General features: G+C 37.4%; 1 protein-coding gene across 1 annotated transcript; it reads right to left on the bottom strand.

Moving 5' to 3' along the window:
* Position 1: 1 nt before the first annotated feature.
* Positions 2 to 15,120, bottom strand: LOC143711981 (H(+)/Cl(-) exchange transporter 4-like). Its single transcript, XM_077204216.1, has 12 exons — positions 14,960 to 15,120; positions 13,897 to 14,051; positions 13,561 to 13,660; positions 13,108 to 13,295; positions 12,010 to 12,132; positions 10,243 to 10,449; positions 10,063 to 10,143; positions 8,926 to 9,471; positions 6,788 to 6,974; positions 5,576 to 5,971; positions 4,059 to 4,275; positions 2 to 710 (listed from the first exon to the last, which is right to left on the bottom strand). The coding sequence occupies exons 1-12, from the start codon at positions 14,973 to 14,975 to the stop codon at positions 620 to 622; spliced, it is 2,307 nt and encodes a 768-aa protein (XP_077060331.1). The 5' UTR covers positions 14,976 to 15,120; the 3' UTR covers positions 2 to 619.
* Between the last annotated feature and the right edge of the window lie 275 nt (positions 15,121 to 15,395).

Raw genomic sequence — 15,395 nt, 5'->3', positions numbered from 1 at the left:
ATTTATCAATAATATGTTTTATTATAACCCTCAGTTTTATGTGGTTAACTGGAGTAGTAGTAGACATTAATATCTGTAACAGATGCAGTGTATCTTTAACAATGACAATATTCATGTTTCAATACAAGAGAAAAAAAAAGATCACCATTGTTGATCAAAACTAACATTCACATTGAATGAATAAATCATGACAAAACACAAACTTAGTGTTGGAAGAAACGCTCACTATCGTATTTACAGCCGATTAGTGTTCTGGATTATTTTTTCCATTTAGACCTTTAGCATTGTGATATATTATTTAATAAACTCACAAAAACTGACATACCAATGAAACAAGATTCATCGGCACTTCTCACGTCCTTTATAGCAGCTTTTGCTTCAAAAACACAGTAAAACCTGTCATAATGTCTTTGCATTTTCAATGCAAATCATCAGCTTTATCATCGGTTTACAGTAATCTACGTTAAATATAAATATGGCAAAAGCAGCTGTAAAAAAATCAACAAAACAACAACAGAGGAAACCAACACTCGTATCTACACTCCATCCTGTTTTGGCCACATGAACAAGTGAGTTTAGTAACTACAGGATTGTGACGGTTCACTTTAATCAGGTTCTGCTAGTTGAACATGATCGATTCAGGATCCTGGTTCATCATTTGTGCCATGTGACGCAGAACATCCTTCTTAGTAATGATTCCAAGCAAACGTCTGATGTAAGAGAAAGAGCAGTTTAGTCATCAACCGTTTTAACCACATCTCTGATTCGCTGATTAGACACAGCTCATGCTTTTTAAGGTGATTTTATCACACCTGTCTTCATGTTGGCCTGATTTAACCTGTCAAAATGCATTTTGGCTTTAAGCCAAGAACCCGACCAACATCATGTATATATAATTTATATGACATATACACACTACTTTTCAAAAGTTTGGGGTCGGTAAGATTTTTCAAAAGAAGTCTCTTTTGCTCACCAATGCTGCTTTTATTTGATCAAAAACACGTGTAAAAAAGTGAAATATTATTACAATTTAAAATTCGTTTCTATCTTAATATATTGAAAAATGTAATTTATTCCTGTGACCAAAGCTGAATTTTCAGCATCATTACTCCAGTCTTCAGTGTCACATGATCCTTCAGAAATCAGTATAATATGATGATTTGCTGCCCAAGAAACATATGTGATAGTCAATGTTAAACACAGATTCATATTTTTGTGGAAATTGATACATTTGGTTTTTCAGGATTCTTTCATGAACAGAAAGTTCAAAAGAAATATTTTGTAAAATTCTAAATATCTTTACTGTCACTTTTGATCAATCTAACGTGTCCTTGCTAAATAAAAGTATTAATTACTGACCTCAAACTTTTGAACAGTATTTTATAATATAGAAAAAATATCATTAAAAAAAACTAACAACCTCAGAAAATGTAAGTAATTAGTCAAATCAAGTAACAAGTTCTTCCTCTGAAACAAAGGCTGCATGATGATGTCTATTTTTGAGGCAATGAAGTCCCGCCCACTGTAAAATCTCATTGGCCACACCTCGTGTTTTTGAAAGGTGACCTATTATCCCGCTTTTCAAAAGATGTAAAATAAGTCTCAGGTGTCCCCAGAATGTGTCTGTGAAGTTTCAGCTAAAAATACCACATTGATCATGTGTTAGAGGTTGTATCAGCGATTTCAGGCCCAAAAAAGGACCAAACATAAATGATCACATTCATCTAATCTTTCCTAACGATCCGCTAGCTGGCCGCTCGTAAGCAGGCCGTCAAAAAAAAACACGTCTCTGTAGGCAGCCTAGGCTCTGAGATCTGCATACAAAAATAATTGGGTTCACCAACAACTCAAAACCAAAATAAATAGTGTTCCAACTTCTAACCAATCACGACAGGGGGGCGGGTGTTGTGAGGTTTTGCGCTCGTGCACGGCTGCACGCGAAGTTGGAGCTGAAGAAGAAGCCAGCGTCTATAGACCAATTTCGAGCCGACGTCACAATTACGTCACGGCGCTAGCTGGAGTCAAAACAAAGGGAAAACTGCAGGCGGCCAATACAAACCAGCACAGATTCGGCTACATAATAAGGAGCTTAAATTACTATTATTATTATTAAACGTCATCTTGTTGTGTTGTTGGGTGCAAGAATCAATGAAAAATGAATATGCTGTATCTGGAATTTTTATTTCTAGAAAATATTCACATCATTAAAATTGCACCGTAATGTCACTCTTTACATTGACGTCTTCTTGGCGCTGGCTAGGCAGAACTGCGGATCGTACCACACAAGTCTTGTACATGACCATTCAGCACATAGTTATAGGCATCTAAAGATTTATATGACCCCAGTATGTCTTTACGCTCGGTTTCTCTATCGGATAGGTGTAGGACTGAGCCTAGCTTTAACGTTAATCCTGTCAGATCGTCCATCCATTGCCTGAGCGTGTACGGGTCAGCCAATCTGGTTCCGTCTGTTAAAATTAACTTTTGCAAATAACAATCGCGGTCCTGGACAGTGAGTGACCTTGCACATTAAGATAAAATCGGATTTTCTCCAGTCATTGTTAAAAAACAAGCTAACAAAACTTGCAAACTAACGTTAGGGAAGCGGCCAGAGGGATCGTTCTGCAACCACCTAAGCTCCGCCCACAGAAAAACGTCACCATGTTTACCAACTGAAAAGGGGTCTATTATATCAACAAACAAGAGCAATTGAACATGCCTGAGTCAATACCCAAGAGGAGGATTAGGGCGAGGGAATACCATCGTGTTTATTCAAAGACACGAATAGTTATCGGGAAGGCTTTTGAAAGATGGAGAGAACTTAAAGAACTGAAAAATGTTCAACCGGACGCCGAGGTGGCACTGTTTCTTCTGGACAGGTGAGTAGCTGCTAGAGCTGACTTTTTAGATGTGAACTGTGTGTGAAAATATCCTTCTTGAATAAAAAATGAGTGAAGCTCGACTAAACTTGGGCAGCTCTAGCTAACGTAGGCGAAACGGGAGGGGGGGGCGAGTTAACTTGGTTTGTTTGGGATCTTGCTTCAAACACAAACAGAAGTGACATCACCCACAATCGCTGATACAACCTTTAAAGCTTGTCACACCATTTTTGTGTGTGTGTCCCTTTAAATGCAAATGAGCTGCTTCTCCAGAAGAGGGCGGAGCCTTTACAGCTCATGTTTCAGTTACTCCAGTAACAACAAAACTGGAAAATTTCAGAAATTGACAGAACAGCCTGACATGTTCGTACCGGATTCGGATACGGATGGAGAGACTCAGGAAGAAGTCACAAGCTACAACATTCAAGATTCTGAATGGTTAGTGGATACATTTATGTACGGTAGTTGTTGTAGAGTTAAATTGATCGAACTCATCGACTATAAAACAAAGAGTGGGTGTATTTTTTCCATTATAGGCTAGTTGTTTACTGTGGACACGCATCTGTGTTAAAACACCTAATAAAAGTGAATTTTGCATAATAGGTCCCCTTTAACCCTCTGGGGTCTAAGGTGTTTTTGGGGTCCTTGAGATGTTTTGACATTTGTGCTTTTTTCAGTTGCTTATAAACATATTAATGGCAAAGGTGTCATTACACTCTATTGAGCACAAACAGGGCTACCACAATATGTGAGCAACATGTATGTACATGTTTGTATTTTTGAATGAATCTTGTTTATGCATGGTTATTGAAAAAACTAAAACTTAAAGTTTCTGAAATAAGGCCACAAAACACATACTAAATACAGGTGAAACTCGAAAAATTAGAATATCGTGCAACAGTTCATGTATTTCAGTAATTCAAATTAAAAGGTGAAACTAATATATTTAGTATATATAACTATATACATATTCATGATTATACTTGTCAGAAAGCTGACATTTCTGTATTTAAAATCCTTTTTTTTAATTGATTTCATGAAATATTCGAATTTTCTGAGAATTTTTATAAGCTGTAAGCCATAATCAGCAAAATTATAACTTTTGCATATGTTCTGAGATAAACTAATCTTAACAAATGCATTCTTTATTATTAGTTGCCTAAAAACAGTAGTTCTTACCCGCTGCGTGTGACCAGACACTGGCGGAGACCCAGCTTGCGGAAGATGTCCACCACCGTCTCCATGGGTGTGTGATCGGTGACGGTGAAGGGACTCAGGTTCAGGATGCGCCTCAGTTTCAGAGGCTGAGGGTTCGTTGCAGGAATCTGTGGAGCGTCTTCAGTGAAATACACCACCGAGTTACTCACCACACCGTCCTGCTTCTGACGCGCCGTTTCTGAGGAAAGATCAAGCAGACGCCGATAGATTTACGATTATTAACATCATACAGTATTTCATACTAGGACAGAGTATTCGCCACTTATTTGTATATGATGTACAAGATTCTTTTGTTACTTGTTTTCATACTCGTGAAAAATCAAAAGTGCTGATTTTGAAACTGATTTAATGATTCCTCTTGAACCAGAATATTATATTCTTAAAGAATATTAAAATGTTCAATAATAATCAAAAATGTTTTTTTTGAGCAGTAAATCATCATACTAGAATGATTTCTGAAGGATCATGTGACACTGAAGACAGGAGTAATGATGCTGAAAATTCAGCTTTGATCACAGGAATAAATTACACTTTACTATATATTCACATAGAAAACAGCTAGTTTAAATAGTAATAATATCTCACTATTTTTACTGTATTTTTTATTCAATAAACACAGCCTTTGTGAGCAGAAGAGACTTCTTTCAAAAGTGGTAAATAATCTAACCGACCCTGAACTTTAGACCAGTACTGTATAATTCATTAAATTTACACTAGGCCATTATTAACTAAAACCTTTTTTTTTAAGTATCATGAAACAAAATAAACATTAACTAAAATAAAATATAAAAAATTTGCTGCCAAGCCAACATTTCTCATTTTAGTTAAATTTAACTTGAAGAACTAAATTATCTAAAACTAATAAAACAAAACTGAATCAAAACTATATAGACAGTTAAAAAAACTAATAAAAATAGTACTAAAATTAAAGCAAAATCAGAAAATATAAAAATAAAATCTAAATCAAAATATTAATAAAAACTGTAATAGTAGCCTATATCAATAATACTAAAATAACACAGATGAACACCTGATGACACAGCCATGTTTTATATGCACCAATATTTCCAATATTATTTAATATTGTATATTTTATAAATGCAAATTATTTTACTGTATTTTACTTCTTGAATCTACTTGACTACAATGACTGTTTGAAATGATGGTTGCTCTGTAATATCACAGCAAATGACACTGAATACTGTAAAAAAAGCTAAAAATCAATAATTAGAAACATAATCCATGTAAACAGATGGAGCCCAGTGTCTTTAAGACCTGATATGAACATAGTATATAGAATATAGTTAAGGTACATAAACTGAAAAATCAACAAGCGTGCAGGACATTCAAGCCATAGTAGAGTAAAACTATAACAATCGTATATAAAGACACATCAGATTAGGTGATGGAGGAAGTGTAGGCTGGTATTTTGTGGTCACCTGAGCGTGTGTGTGTGTGTGTATGTGTGTGTGTCTTACTGATGGCCAGGATAAGATCCCGTCTCTGCACGAAGCCGATGAGTCTCTCGGATTCCCTCGAGACGACCACAGGAAAGCCGTTGTAGTCGGTCTCCTTGATGAGCGTCTCCACGTCCTCCACCGTAGTGCTGTCCTGCGTGAGCACCGACAGCGGCGGCTCGTTTCGGCGCGGGCGCATCACGTCGGTGGCCAGCGTGCGGTGCGTGAACTCGTCCTGGTCCAGGTACGGGTAGCCGTTGAGCTGGATGTGAGCTTCATAAATGCCCTCCTTACCGAAAGCGTCAGCCACCCACTTACTGGTGACGGCGGCCGCCATCAGAGGCACGATGTACTCCAGACCACCGGTCAACTCAAACATGATGACCACCAGAGAGACCGTCATACGCGTCACGCCGCCTGGTCAACAGACAAACATTTCACTTCTGCACTTCTACGGGTCGTGATCTACACTACCGGTCTCTTCTGATCATCATGCTCTGTTTATTTGATCAAAAATACTGTAAAAAACTAAATATTTTTATAGTTCAAAATAGCTGTTTTCTATGTCAATATATAGGAAAATGTAATTTATTCATCAATTTTCTCCAGTCTTCAGTATCACATGATCCTTCAGAAATCATTCATACATGATGATTTGCTGCTTTAGAAACATTTATTATTATTACAATAATAATACTAAATAATACTGCTAAATAATACTAAAACAGAAATCTTTTGTAACAAAAATCTCTTTTAAACACTTTGTGTCTTTGCTGAATAAAAGCATTAATTTCTTTTTTTATCTTATTTAACCCAAAATTTTAAATGGAAGTGTATCAAGGTTTCCACAAAAATATGAAGCAGCTGTTGAACTGTTTTCTGTTCATAACTGGTCAGTTTGAACTGTTATGATTATAATCATAAATGTTTCTTGAGCATCAAATCATCATATTATACTTATTTCTGAAGGATCATGTGACACTGAAGGCTGGATTAATGATGCTGAAAATTCAGCTTTGATCACAGGAATAAATTACGTTTCACTGTATATTCATTATTTTAAATTGCAATAAAACTTTCACTGCATTTTTTATTAAATAAATTCAGCCTTGGTGAGCAGAAGAGACTTCTTACAAAGACATTACAAACACTTTTGACCAATAGTGTAAATCAGCAAAACGTTCACTCATAAATCACATCTTGATCTGAAGAAATTGTGATGTAATGTCTTACCTAAACATGCAGCTGCGCCGACCATGGCGTATAAACCCGGCGTCACACAATCAGCTCCCGGGCGGCACCAGTTCTTAAATATGATCCAGTCGTGATGATGATATGCCATCTGCTCCACTGCAATGCCCACGATACGCCCAGCGATGGCACCCACCGCCATACTGGGAATGAACAGACCAGAGGGGATCTGAGGGAAAACATCAGGTGACGAGAATGACATCCGTGCTGCTCGGTTATGGCCAAAATCATGACTATTTTGGTAAATATTGTGACCACAATTATTTAACATGACTCATTGAATTGGAAAAATCATGCATCTATTGAACTTTAAAGGAACACTGTAACATTTGGCCCTCTAACGGTTAAAAAACCGCATGCATTTTGCAGAAGAACATTGTTTTGGTTGTGCTTCGGCTCTGCATGTCGATGAATATGATTCTTTCTCATAACTAAAAGAGGGATTATCATACTGCTCATTAAACATTCACTGCCAGAGATATAACCAGTTTAGATTAGAGGATCTCAAGCTGATTAGCTTGATTAATAGCCATTACCCATTAATAGACACGCTGCTTCGATGTATTTGTCATTCATGAGATTCGTTAAAAAACACTGATTCATCCAGTATTGAAACGTGAAGTATTTTATGAGTGAGACATTGAATCATTAATTCAAGAGATTCATTCAAGAACGCTGATTTATCCAGTATTGAAACATGTAAAGTATTTATGAGCGAGTCATTGAATTATTTATTCAAGAGATTCGTTAAAAAAATGCTGATTCATCCAGTATTGAAACAAGTTAAGTCTTTATGAGTGATTCATTGAACTATTTATTGAAGAGATTTGTTCAAAAATGCTGATTCATTCAGTATTGAAACATGTAAAGTATTTATGAGTGAGCCTTGAACCATTTATTAAAGAGATTTGTTCAAAAATGCTGATTCATTCAATATTGAAACATGTAAAGTATTTATGAGTGAGTCATTGAACCATTTATTAAAGAGATTTGTTCAAAAATGCTGGTTCATTCTGTATTGAAACAAGTTAAGTCTTTATGAGTGATTCATTGAACCATTTATTAAAGAGATTTGTTCAGAAATGCTGATTCATTCAGTATTGAAACAAGTTAAGTCTTTATGAGTGATTCATTGAACCATTTATTAAAGAGATTTGTTCAAAAATGCTGATTCATTCAATATTGAAACATGTAAAGTATTTATGAGTGAGTCATTGAACCATTTATTAAAGAGATTTGTTCAAAAATGCTGGTTCATTCTGTATTGAAACAAGTTAAGTCTTTATGAGTGATTCATTGAACCATTTATTAAAGAGATTTGTTCAAAAATGCTGATTCATTCAATATTGAAACATGTAAAGTATTTATGAGTGAGTCATTGAACCATTTATTAAAGAGATTTGTTCAAAAATGCTGGTTCATTCTGTATTGAAACATGTAAAGTATTTATGAGTGAGCCTTGAACCATTTATTAAAGAGATTTGTTCAAAAATGCTGATTCATTCAATATTGAAACATGTAAAGTATTTATGAGTGAGTCATTGAACCATTTATTAAAGAGATTTGTTCAAAAATGCTGGTTCATTCTGTATTGAAACAAGTTAAGTCTTTATGAGTGATTCATTGAACCATTTATTAAAGAGATTTGTTCAGAAATGCTGATTCATTCAGTATTGAAACATGTAAAGTATTTATGAGTGAGTCCTTGAACCATTTATTAAAGAGATTTGTTCAGAAATGCTGATTCATTCAGTATTGAAACATGTGAAGTACCGGTATTTACGAGTGAGTCATTGAATCATTGATTTCGAGAGATTAGTTCAAAAATTGATTCATCCAGTATTATGAGTAAGTGATTGAATCAATCATTCAAACCAATTTCTTTTAAAAATTCATTCTAATTAATTTAACATTTTAAAATAGACTGCTTAATATTTTGTCAGAGCCTCTTGTTAATTCACATTTAGTTGTCTGTTCAGAATCGTAATCTCTATTTGAAACAAAACAAAAACGTGATTCTCAGTTTTATTTATGTATTGTATTATTGTTTATATATTATGCATCTCTAATAGCATATAAATAACGCCATCACCTTTGAGACATGAGAAAGTCACCCTCACCTTCATGCCAAATGTGAAGATGGTGATGACTATCTTGAATATGAGCGCGAGCGTGAGCTGCCAGAGGGCGCTGTAAACGCCGGGCCCGGCGGGTCTGTCCGGGATGTCGTCCACGGGACGGGTCGTGTTGGGATTGTTGATGTAATCGCAGAGTTGTGAAGCCTCCAGCGCTCCACAGTCATTAAACAGCTCTGAGATCAGCTCGCTCGTGCTCCGCCGTGTGTACGGGTTCGGGAAGGCCAGGATCGCTGTGATTCCCGTCACCACGATGACCTCCAGCACGGGATACTTGCCCAGTAGAGTGGTTTTCCGGCGCCGGCACCAGGCGATGTTCCCGCGGATGAACAGGGTCCCCCAGAGCCCCCCGAACACACCCAGCAGGATGAAGGGCACCAGCTCCGCCATGTACCAGGGTGTGTGATACTCCACGTAGAACAGCACCAGACGGTTGTTGCCGAACGGGTTGATGGAGCGCAGCGTGAAGGCCGCCACCAGTGCAGCAAAAAAAGAACGCCACAATGTCTTCAGCGGGAAATAATAACTGACCTGCAGAGACACAGCAACAGGGTTACACTTTGTGGCATTTTTGTGAATGTACACGGATGTGTGTGTGTGCGCGTGTGTGTGTGTGTGTGAGTGAGTGAATGAGTGAATGTGTGTGTGTGCGCATATGTGAGTGGTGAGTGAGTGAGTGAGTGAGTGAGTGAGTGTGTGTGTGTGTGTGTGTGTGTGTGTGTGTGTGTGTGTTTCTGTGTGTGGGTGTGTGTGTGAGAGAGTGATTGTGTTAGTGTGTGTGTGTCTGTGTGTGTGTGTGCGTGTGTTTGTATGTGTGTGTGCATGTGTGTGTGTGTGAGAGAGAGAGAGTGATTGTGTTATAGTGTGTGTGTGTGTGTGTGTGAGAGAGAGAGAGTGATGGTGTTATAGTGCGTGTGTGTGTGTGTGTGTGTGTGTGTGTGTGTGTGTGTGTGTGTGTGTGCGTGTGTGTGCGTGTGTGTGCGTGTGTGTGTGCGTGTGTGTGCATGTGTGTGTGTGCGTGTGTGTGTGTGTGTGTGTGTGTGTGGGTGTGTGTGTGTGTGCATGTGTGTGCGTGCGTGTGTGTGTGTGTGTGTGTGTGTGTGTGTGTGTGTGTGTGTGCACCTCCTCCAGGCTAAAGAGCACTCCTCCAATTGGAGCTCCAAATGCAACAGACACTCCTGCAGCCGCAGCTGCTGACAAAACCTGGAACAAACAAATAAACATATGCACCGGATTTCAGGAGATTCCTTTGACTTGCATCTCATAGCAATAACATTTATTATACCATCCAGATTTCGGCACCTCTCTGCGTTTGCCCTCGTTCTTGCTGTATTTAGAGAACAGGCTGCAGAACAGATTCCCACAGCAACAGGCGACGTGAACGAGTGGCCCTTCCTTCCCCAGACTGAGACCGGACGACACGGCTAACACTAGCGTGACCGTCTTGGTGAGCAGCGTCCACTTCCCCAGATACCCTCGGATGATGAAACCACTCAAGATCGTCTTTATCTGCACACACACACACACACGTGGACATCTAGATGAATACAATGGTGCGTTCAAGTCATCTCATAAAGATCGTATTTACGAGTTGAACGCACATGAACGCCACCACAACGTCGTAAATACGAGTGGGAAGCTCTTTAAAGGTATTTAGCAGTGATATTGTCAGGCTTTTCTATTTACAGCAAAGGAAGTTAACTACCAGCACAGAATATGATGGCATTATAATATAACAATATTACACAATGCACCTTTAAAGGATTAGTTCACCTCAAAATGAAAATTTCCTAATAATTTACTCACCCCAATGCCATCCAAGATATCCATGTCTTTCTTTCCTCAGTGGAAGAGAAATTAAGTTTTTTGAGGAAAACATTTCTGGATTTTTCTTCGAATAATGGACTTCAATGACAACCAGCGTTTTGAAGTCCAAATCAATGCAGTTTCAAAGATCTTTGGAGTGCTTCAACACAGTCTGTGCACGATAAGCTGAGGAGGAGGGGCTTATCTAGCGAAACGATAGGTCATTTTCAAAAATATATATATATATACTTTTTAACTACAATTGTTCGGATTGAGCTGGTCTGCAACGCGCCGGGAACTACGTCATCACGTTGAAAGGTCACCGTGCGAAGGAGGATAGTTCAAATTGTATTGTATGTTGAATGACATATTCATGTCTTTGTGTCTTATTATTGTTTAAAATGGTCCTTACGTGTGCGTATCCTGTGTTTAAATCTTTTAAAACCTAAACGTTTTTTTTTCCGAGCGTGACCTTTCAACGTGGCGACGCAGTTCCCGGCGCGTTGCAGATCAGCTCAATCCGAACAATTGTAGTTAAAAAGTATATATATATATATATATATATTTTTTTTTAAATGACCTATCGTTTCGCTTGATAAGCCCCTCCTCCTCAGCTGATCGTGCACAGACTGTGTTGAAGCACTCCAAAGATCTTTGAAACTGCATTGATTTGGACTTCAAAACGCTGGTTGTCATTGAAGTCCATTATTCGAAGAAAAATCCAGAAATGTTTTCCTCCAAAAACTTAATTTCTCTTCGACTGAGGAAAGAAAGACATGGATATCTTGGATGGCATTGGGGTGAGTAAATTATTAGGAAATTTTCATTTTGAGGTGAACTAATCCTTTAACACCCGATCTTTACGAGTTGTGGGCGTGTCAGTGAGAAACATGGCGGAATATCACAATACTTAAAGGTATTTAGCAGTGATATTGTCCGGCTTTTCTATTTACAGCGAAGTAAGCTAATTACTATACAGGATATGATGGCATTATAATATAACAAGTTTGCGGTGGCTTCAAAAACTAATTAAAAACATAAAAAAGCAAAGCACACCTGATGCACATTTCTTTGTTCTTCATTTTCTAGAACTCGAGTTTAAGAACCTTGCTGTATCTTTGTGTAATTAACTAAGAGAAAGTAAACCACCATCTTTATCCGAGAAAGTGACTTGAACGCCCTGCCGTCGTAAACACGACTTCCCAGGAGGACTTGAACGCACCATAACAGCTCATTTGCATAAGCTGTGCTCAGTTTGTGTACCTCAGGTATTCCTGATCCGCAGGCGTACGGCGCGAACACTCGCACCAGAGACACGGCCAGGAAGGAGAAGAAGAGCGCCCACAGCACGTACAGGAAGTAGTTCAGCACGTACACTCCAGCGCCCTGATCACACAATCACACAGATATACGTATAAGAGAATATGAAGAAGACTACAGTCTCGGGTTGTGTCTGAAATTGCTCCCTATACTCTTAGATAGGGCATTATTTGAGGAAACAGCAATTGCACCGCAATAAAAAAAATGTAAAACCATTGTACACTCAATGCTAGAGAATACCCATAATGCACTGTGATAGTCACGCGCCGAATGTGTCCGAATTCACTCACTCGGTTTTATTCACTCCCTAAAAGTGAACTATATTAATGGACTAATGTGGAGAATAGTGAATGAGGGTATAGGGGGTGATTTCGTAAATAGAATTGAGATTTTTCTGATAAAAATTGCCACATAATTTGACCACATTTTTTGTGATTAAATGTCAATAAGGTTATTATAATAATAATAAATTAAATAAATAAATAAATTAAATTAAATAAAAATGTATATATAATAAAGATATGATTTATATTTATTATAAAATTATTATTTATATTTATAATAAAAATAATAAAATAATATTAATAATAAATATATCATTATTAGAATTTACTAAATAAAAAAATTAAACAAAACAAGAACTGTAAAATAAAAAAATCGAATATTTAATATTTCTTTTTCAGATAAAAATTGCGATTGCGATTTAAAATGTGATTTTTAAAAAATAAAACTTTTTGTTTACAAAATAAAAATATTAAACAAAATAATTTTGCTTTTTAAATATTATATCTTTTTATATTTTAACTGTAAAATTTTTAAAAATTATATTTAAGAAAAATAATATATTTAAATAACATGTTATTTATATAACAATAATAACAATAATCATAATTACAGTGCAACTTTATTTCGGTGGAAATCCACAATGAGCGCAGCCTTTGCGATTTGATCATTTCACTGAGCCATATGCAGACTTGGAATAAATGCAAAAAAACAAACGTTGCTTAAAAATGAGCTTTAACTTTAACTTTAATACTCTACCTCCGTGTATCCCGTCATCAGTTCAGCCCATTTCTGCCACTGAGGACATTTGTCTCTGTCGGCGAAGGTTGTCTCATTAGACGTCCAGCAACACTGCTCATGACTGTACCAGAACGCAGACAAACACACTCCTTCCTTCAGATCCGTCATCCAATCCACAGCCAGATCAATCACTCCGGCCAGCGTGCCTGTGTGAGACGAGACACATGTGTTGAATGTTAAAGGCACACTATGCAGGATGTCATCCCCGGCCCGCCGGCCCAAAGTTGCAAGTGCGTTTTTTCCCCTCACAGGGACCGGGGGGGGGGGATGCGAGACGGCCACCATTCTACCCGAAAAAAGTCATATAACCATTCCAATAACTCCAAAGCTGTTCAGTTAAGCTAAAAAAAATGCATAGTTCCCCTTTAAGTGTTTTGGTCAGTGATGTCATAAGTGGGCGTGTCTCTTCACCTGACAGCAGGCCAATCAGAAGCATCACCAGCCATCCTGACCAGGCGTCCAGCAAACTCTTGATCAACTCCCAGATGGACTCTTTACTCTTACTGGTGATCTGCAAACACACAAAACCTGATGATTCAAATGCACGTTCAGTTATTGGTCCAGGAACAATAACAAAAATAGGAAGATACTGGATTTTTTTTAGTTTGGAGGCTAAAATTCAGCATTCAACATCCTAATTTATGGCATAGTAAGGATGCAGTTAGGGTCTGAAACCAACATTCAAAACCCCTGCTACAAAAATAGAAATTGTGGGGCACAATATCAGTGTCTGCCAGGGTGTTTTACCTTCCGGTGTCTGTCCGTGTCTCTGGATTTTTCTCTCAGCCAGTCGATGGTGTGAAAGTCCTCATATGTGCCGACGTCTGGGAACGGCTCGTCCAGGAAGTCCATCAGGTTCCCGGCGCCGTTCATCTCCTCTGTGGGAGTCGCACTGCTGGTGCCTGCGCAGAAACAACCAGATCATCAATAATTATATTAGCAAACAAACACACAACCTGGACATTCACTCATCCAACTTCACAAGGTGCATTCTGGGATGCTATTGAAGGAATATGCACTTCATATGAGAAAACATTCATATACATTAGGAACAATTAATAGGTTTTTTTTTATACGTATGCATAAGTGTTTATTTAAAATAAAATAAAACATTTATGAAAGTGAATATTACAGGGTATATTGCAACAACATGCAGCTGATGAAATGCATATTCTTATAAAATAATGTACTATAGTACAGTAATGGTATATATATACATATATAAACAGTAATGGTATCAATATATATATATATATTAGTGCTGTCAAAACGATTAATCGCATCTAACGTAAAAGTTTGTATTTATATAAAATACTAATATGTACACACACACATATATGTATGCATATACACATATAAATATATGTGTGTATGTATACACACATACTATTTAATGTATAAATAAATAAAATAATATATATATACAAATATTATATAAACACAAAGTATATTTATATATTAATGAATGCTACCATGGTACATATCAGTGTCTATTTTTTGCAGTATCGTTTAGCTGTCATATATTACAGCAGATGTTTAGCTGTATAACATTTGGGTTAATCACAATGAACCTTTATTCATTACAATAATGTGAGAAAAAACACACAATAGAAACGGTGCACGCAGAGGCCTTATAGTAATATCCCTCAGATTTCACAGGTGATGTGATAGCAGCATGTTAACACACATGCTTGAATAAAATAAAATGAGTTAAAGACCCTGCATGCATCAAAATACAACCAAAATAATAACACGGATGTCACACAGAGCAGGTGCACGATGATTCTGATCATACAAACATGAGTCTCACCATCTGCCTCCGCCATATCGCTGTACGTGTACTAAGATCAGAGATGCAGTGATAGTTTGAGGTGTTTATCCATCATAACATCAGATTATTCTGATGCAGCGACATAGGACGGCGACATACAGTGATGACGTCACGGTGTCTCTACAGCGCTCACTGCGCGTGCGTGAACGTCAGCGCGGCGCAACGACTGCGCAGATACACAAAACAGGTGCTTGCAAATCCTCTATTAAACTGCATTCAAATCTAATGACGCTTTTTGACATGTTGCACAGTAGAAATCAAGTATCAAATATCAGTATTGAATCCATCGTGAACCGCGCTGAGAAAAGTAACATGTACCATGTGACCACAACTATACTAGCCGGTTAATGTCCTACATAATCTAGCTTAATTTAACTAGTTATTGTTACTGCAGTAAATGTGCGTTTACTTGGTA

Source organism: Siphateles boraxobius, unplaced genomic scaffold (genome assembly GCF_051911475.1).
Source record: "Siphateles boraxobius isolate OS27281-9 unplaced genomic scaffold, OSU_SipBor_1 5, whole genome shotgun sequence".
Lineage (NCBI taxonomy): Eukaryota > Metazoa > Chordata > Actinopteri > Cypriniformes > Leuciscidae > Siphateles > Siphateles boraxobius.
Note: the sequence above shows the minus strand (reverse complement) of the source record. Positions and strands in the feature narration are given on the sequence as shown.

Excerpts from the sequence above, each read along its gene's own strand:
- LOC143711981 (XM_077204216.1), bottom strand. Across the intron at positions 6,975-8,925 it reads TCTTCACATTTGGCATGAAG|ATCCCCTCTGGTCTGTTCAT; the intron begins GTGAGGGTGACT and ends GTTTTCCCTCAG. Across the intron at positions 5,972-6,787 it reads CGGCGCAGCTGCATGTTTAG|GCGGCGTGACGCGTATGACG; the intron begins GTAAGACATTAC and ends TCTGTTGACCAG.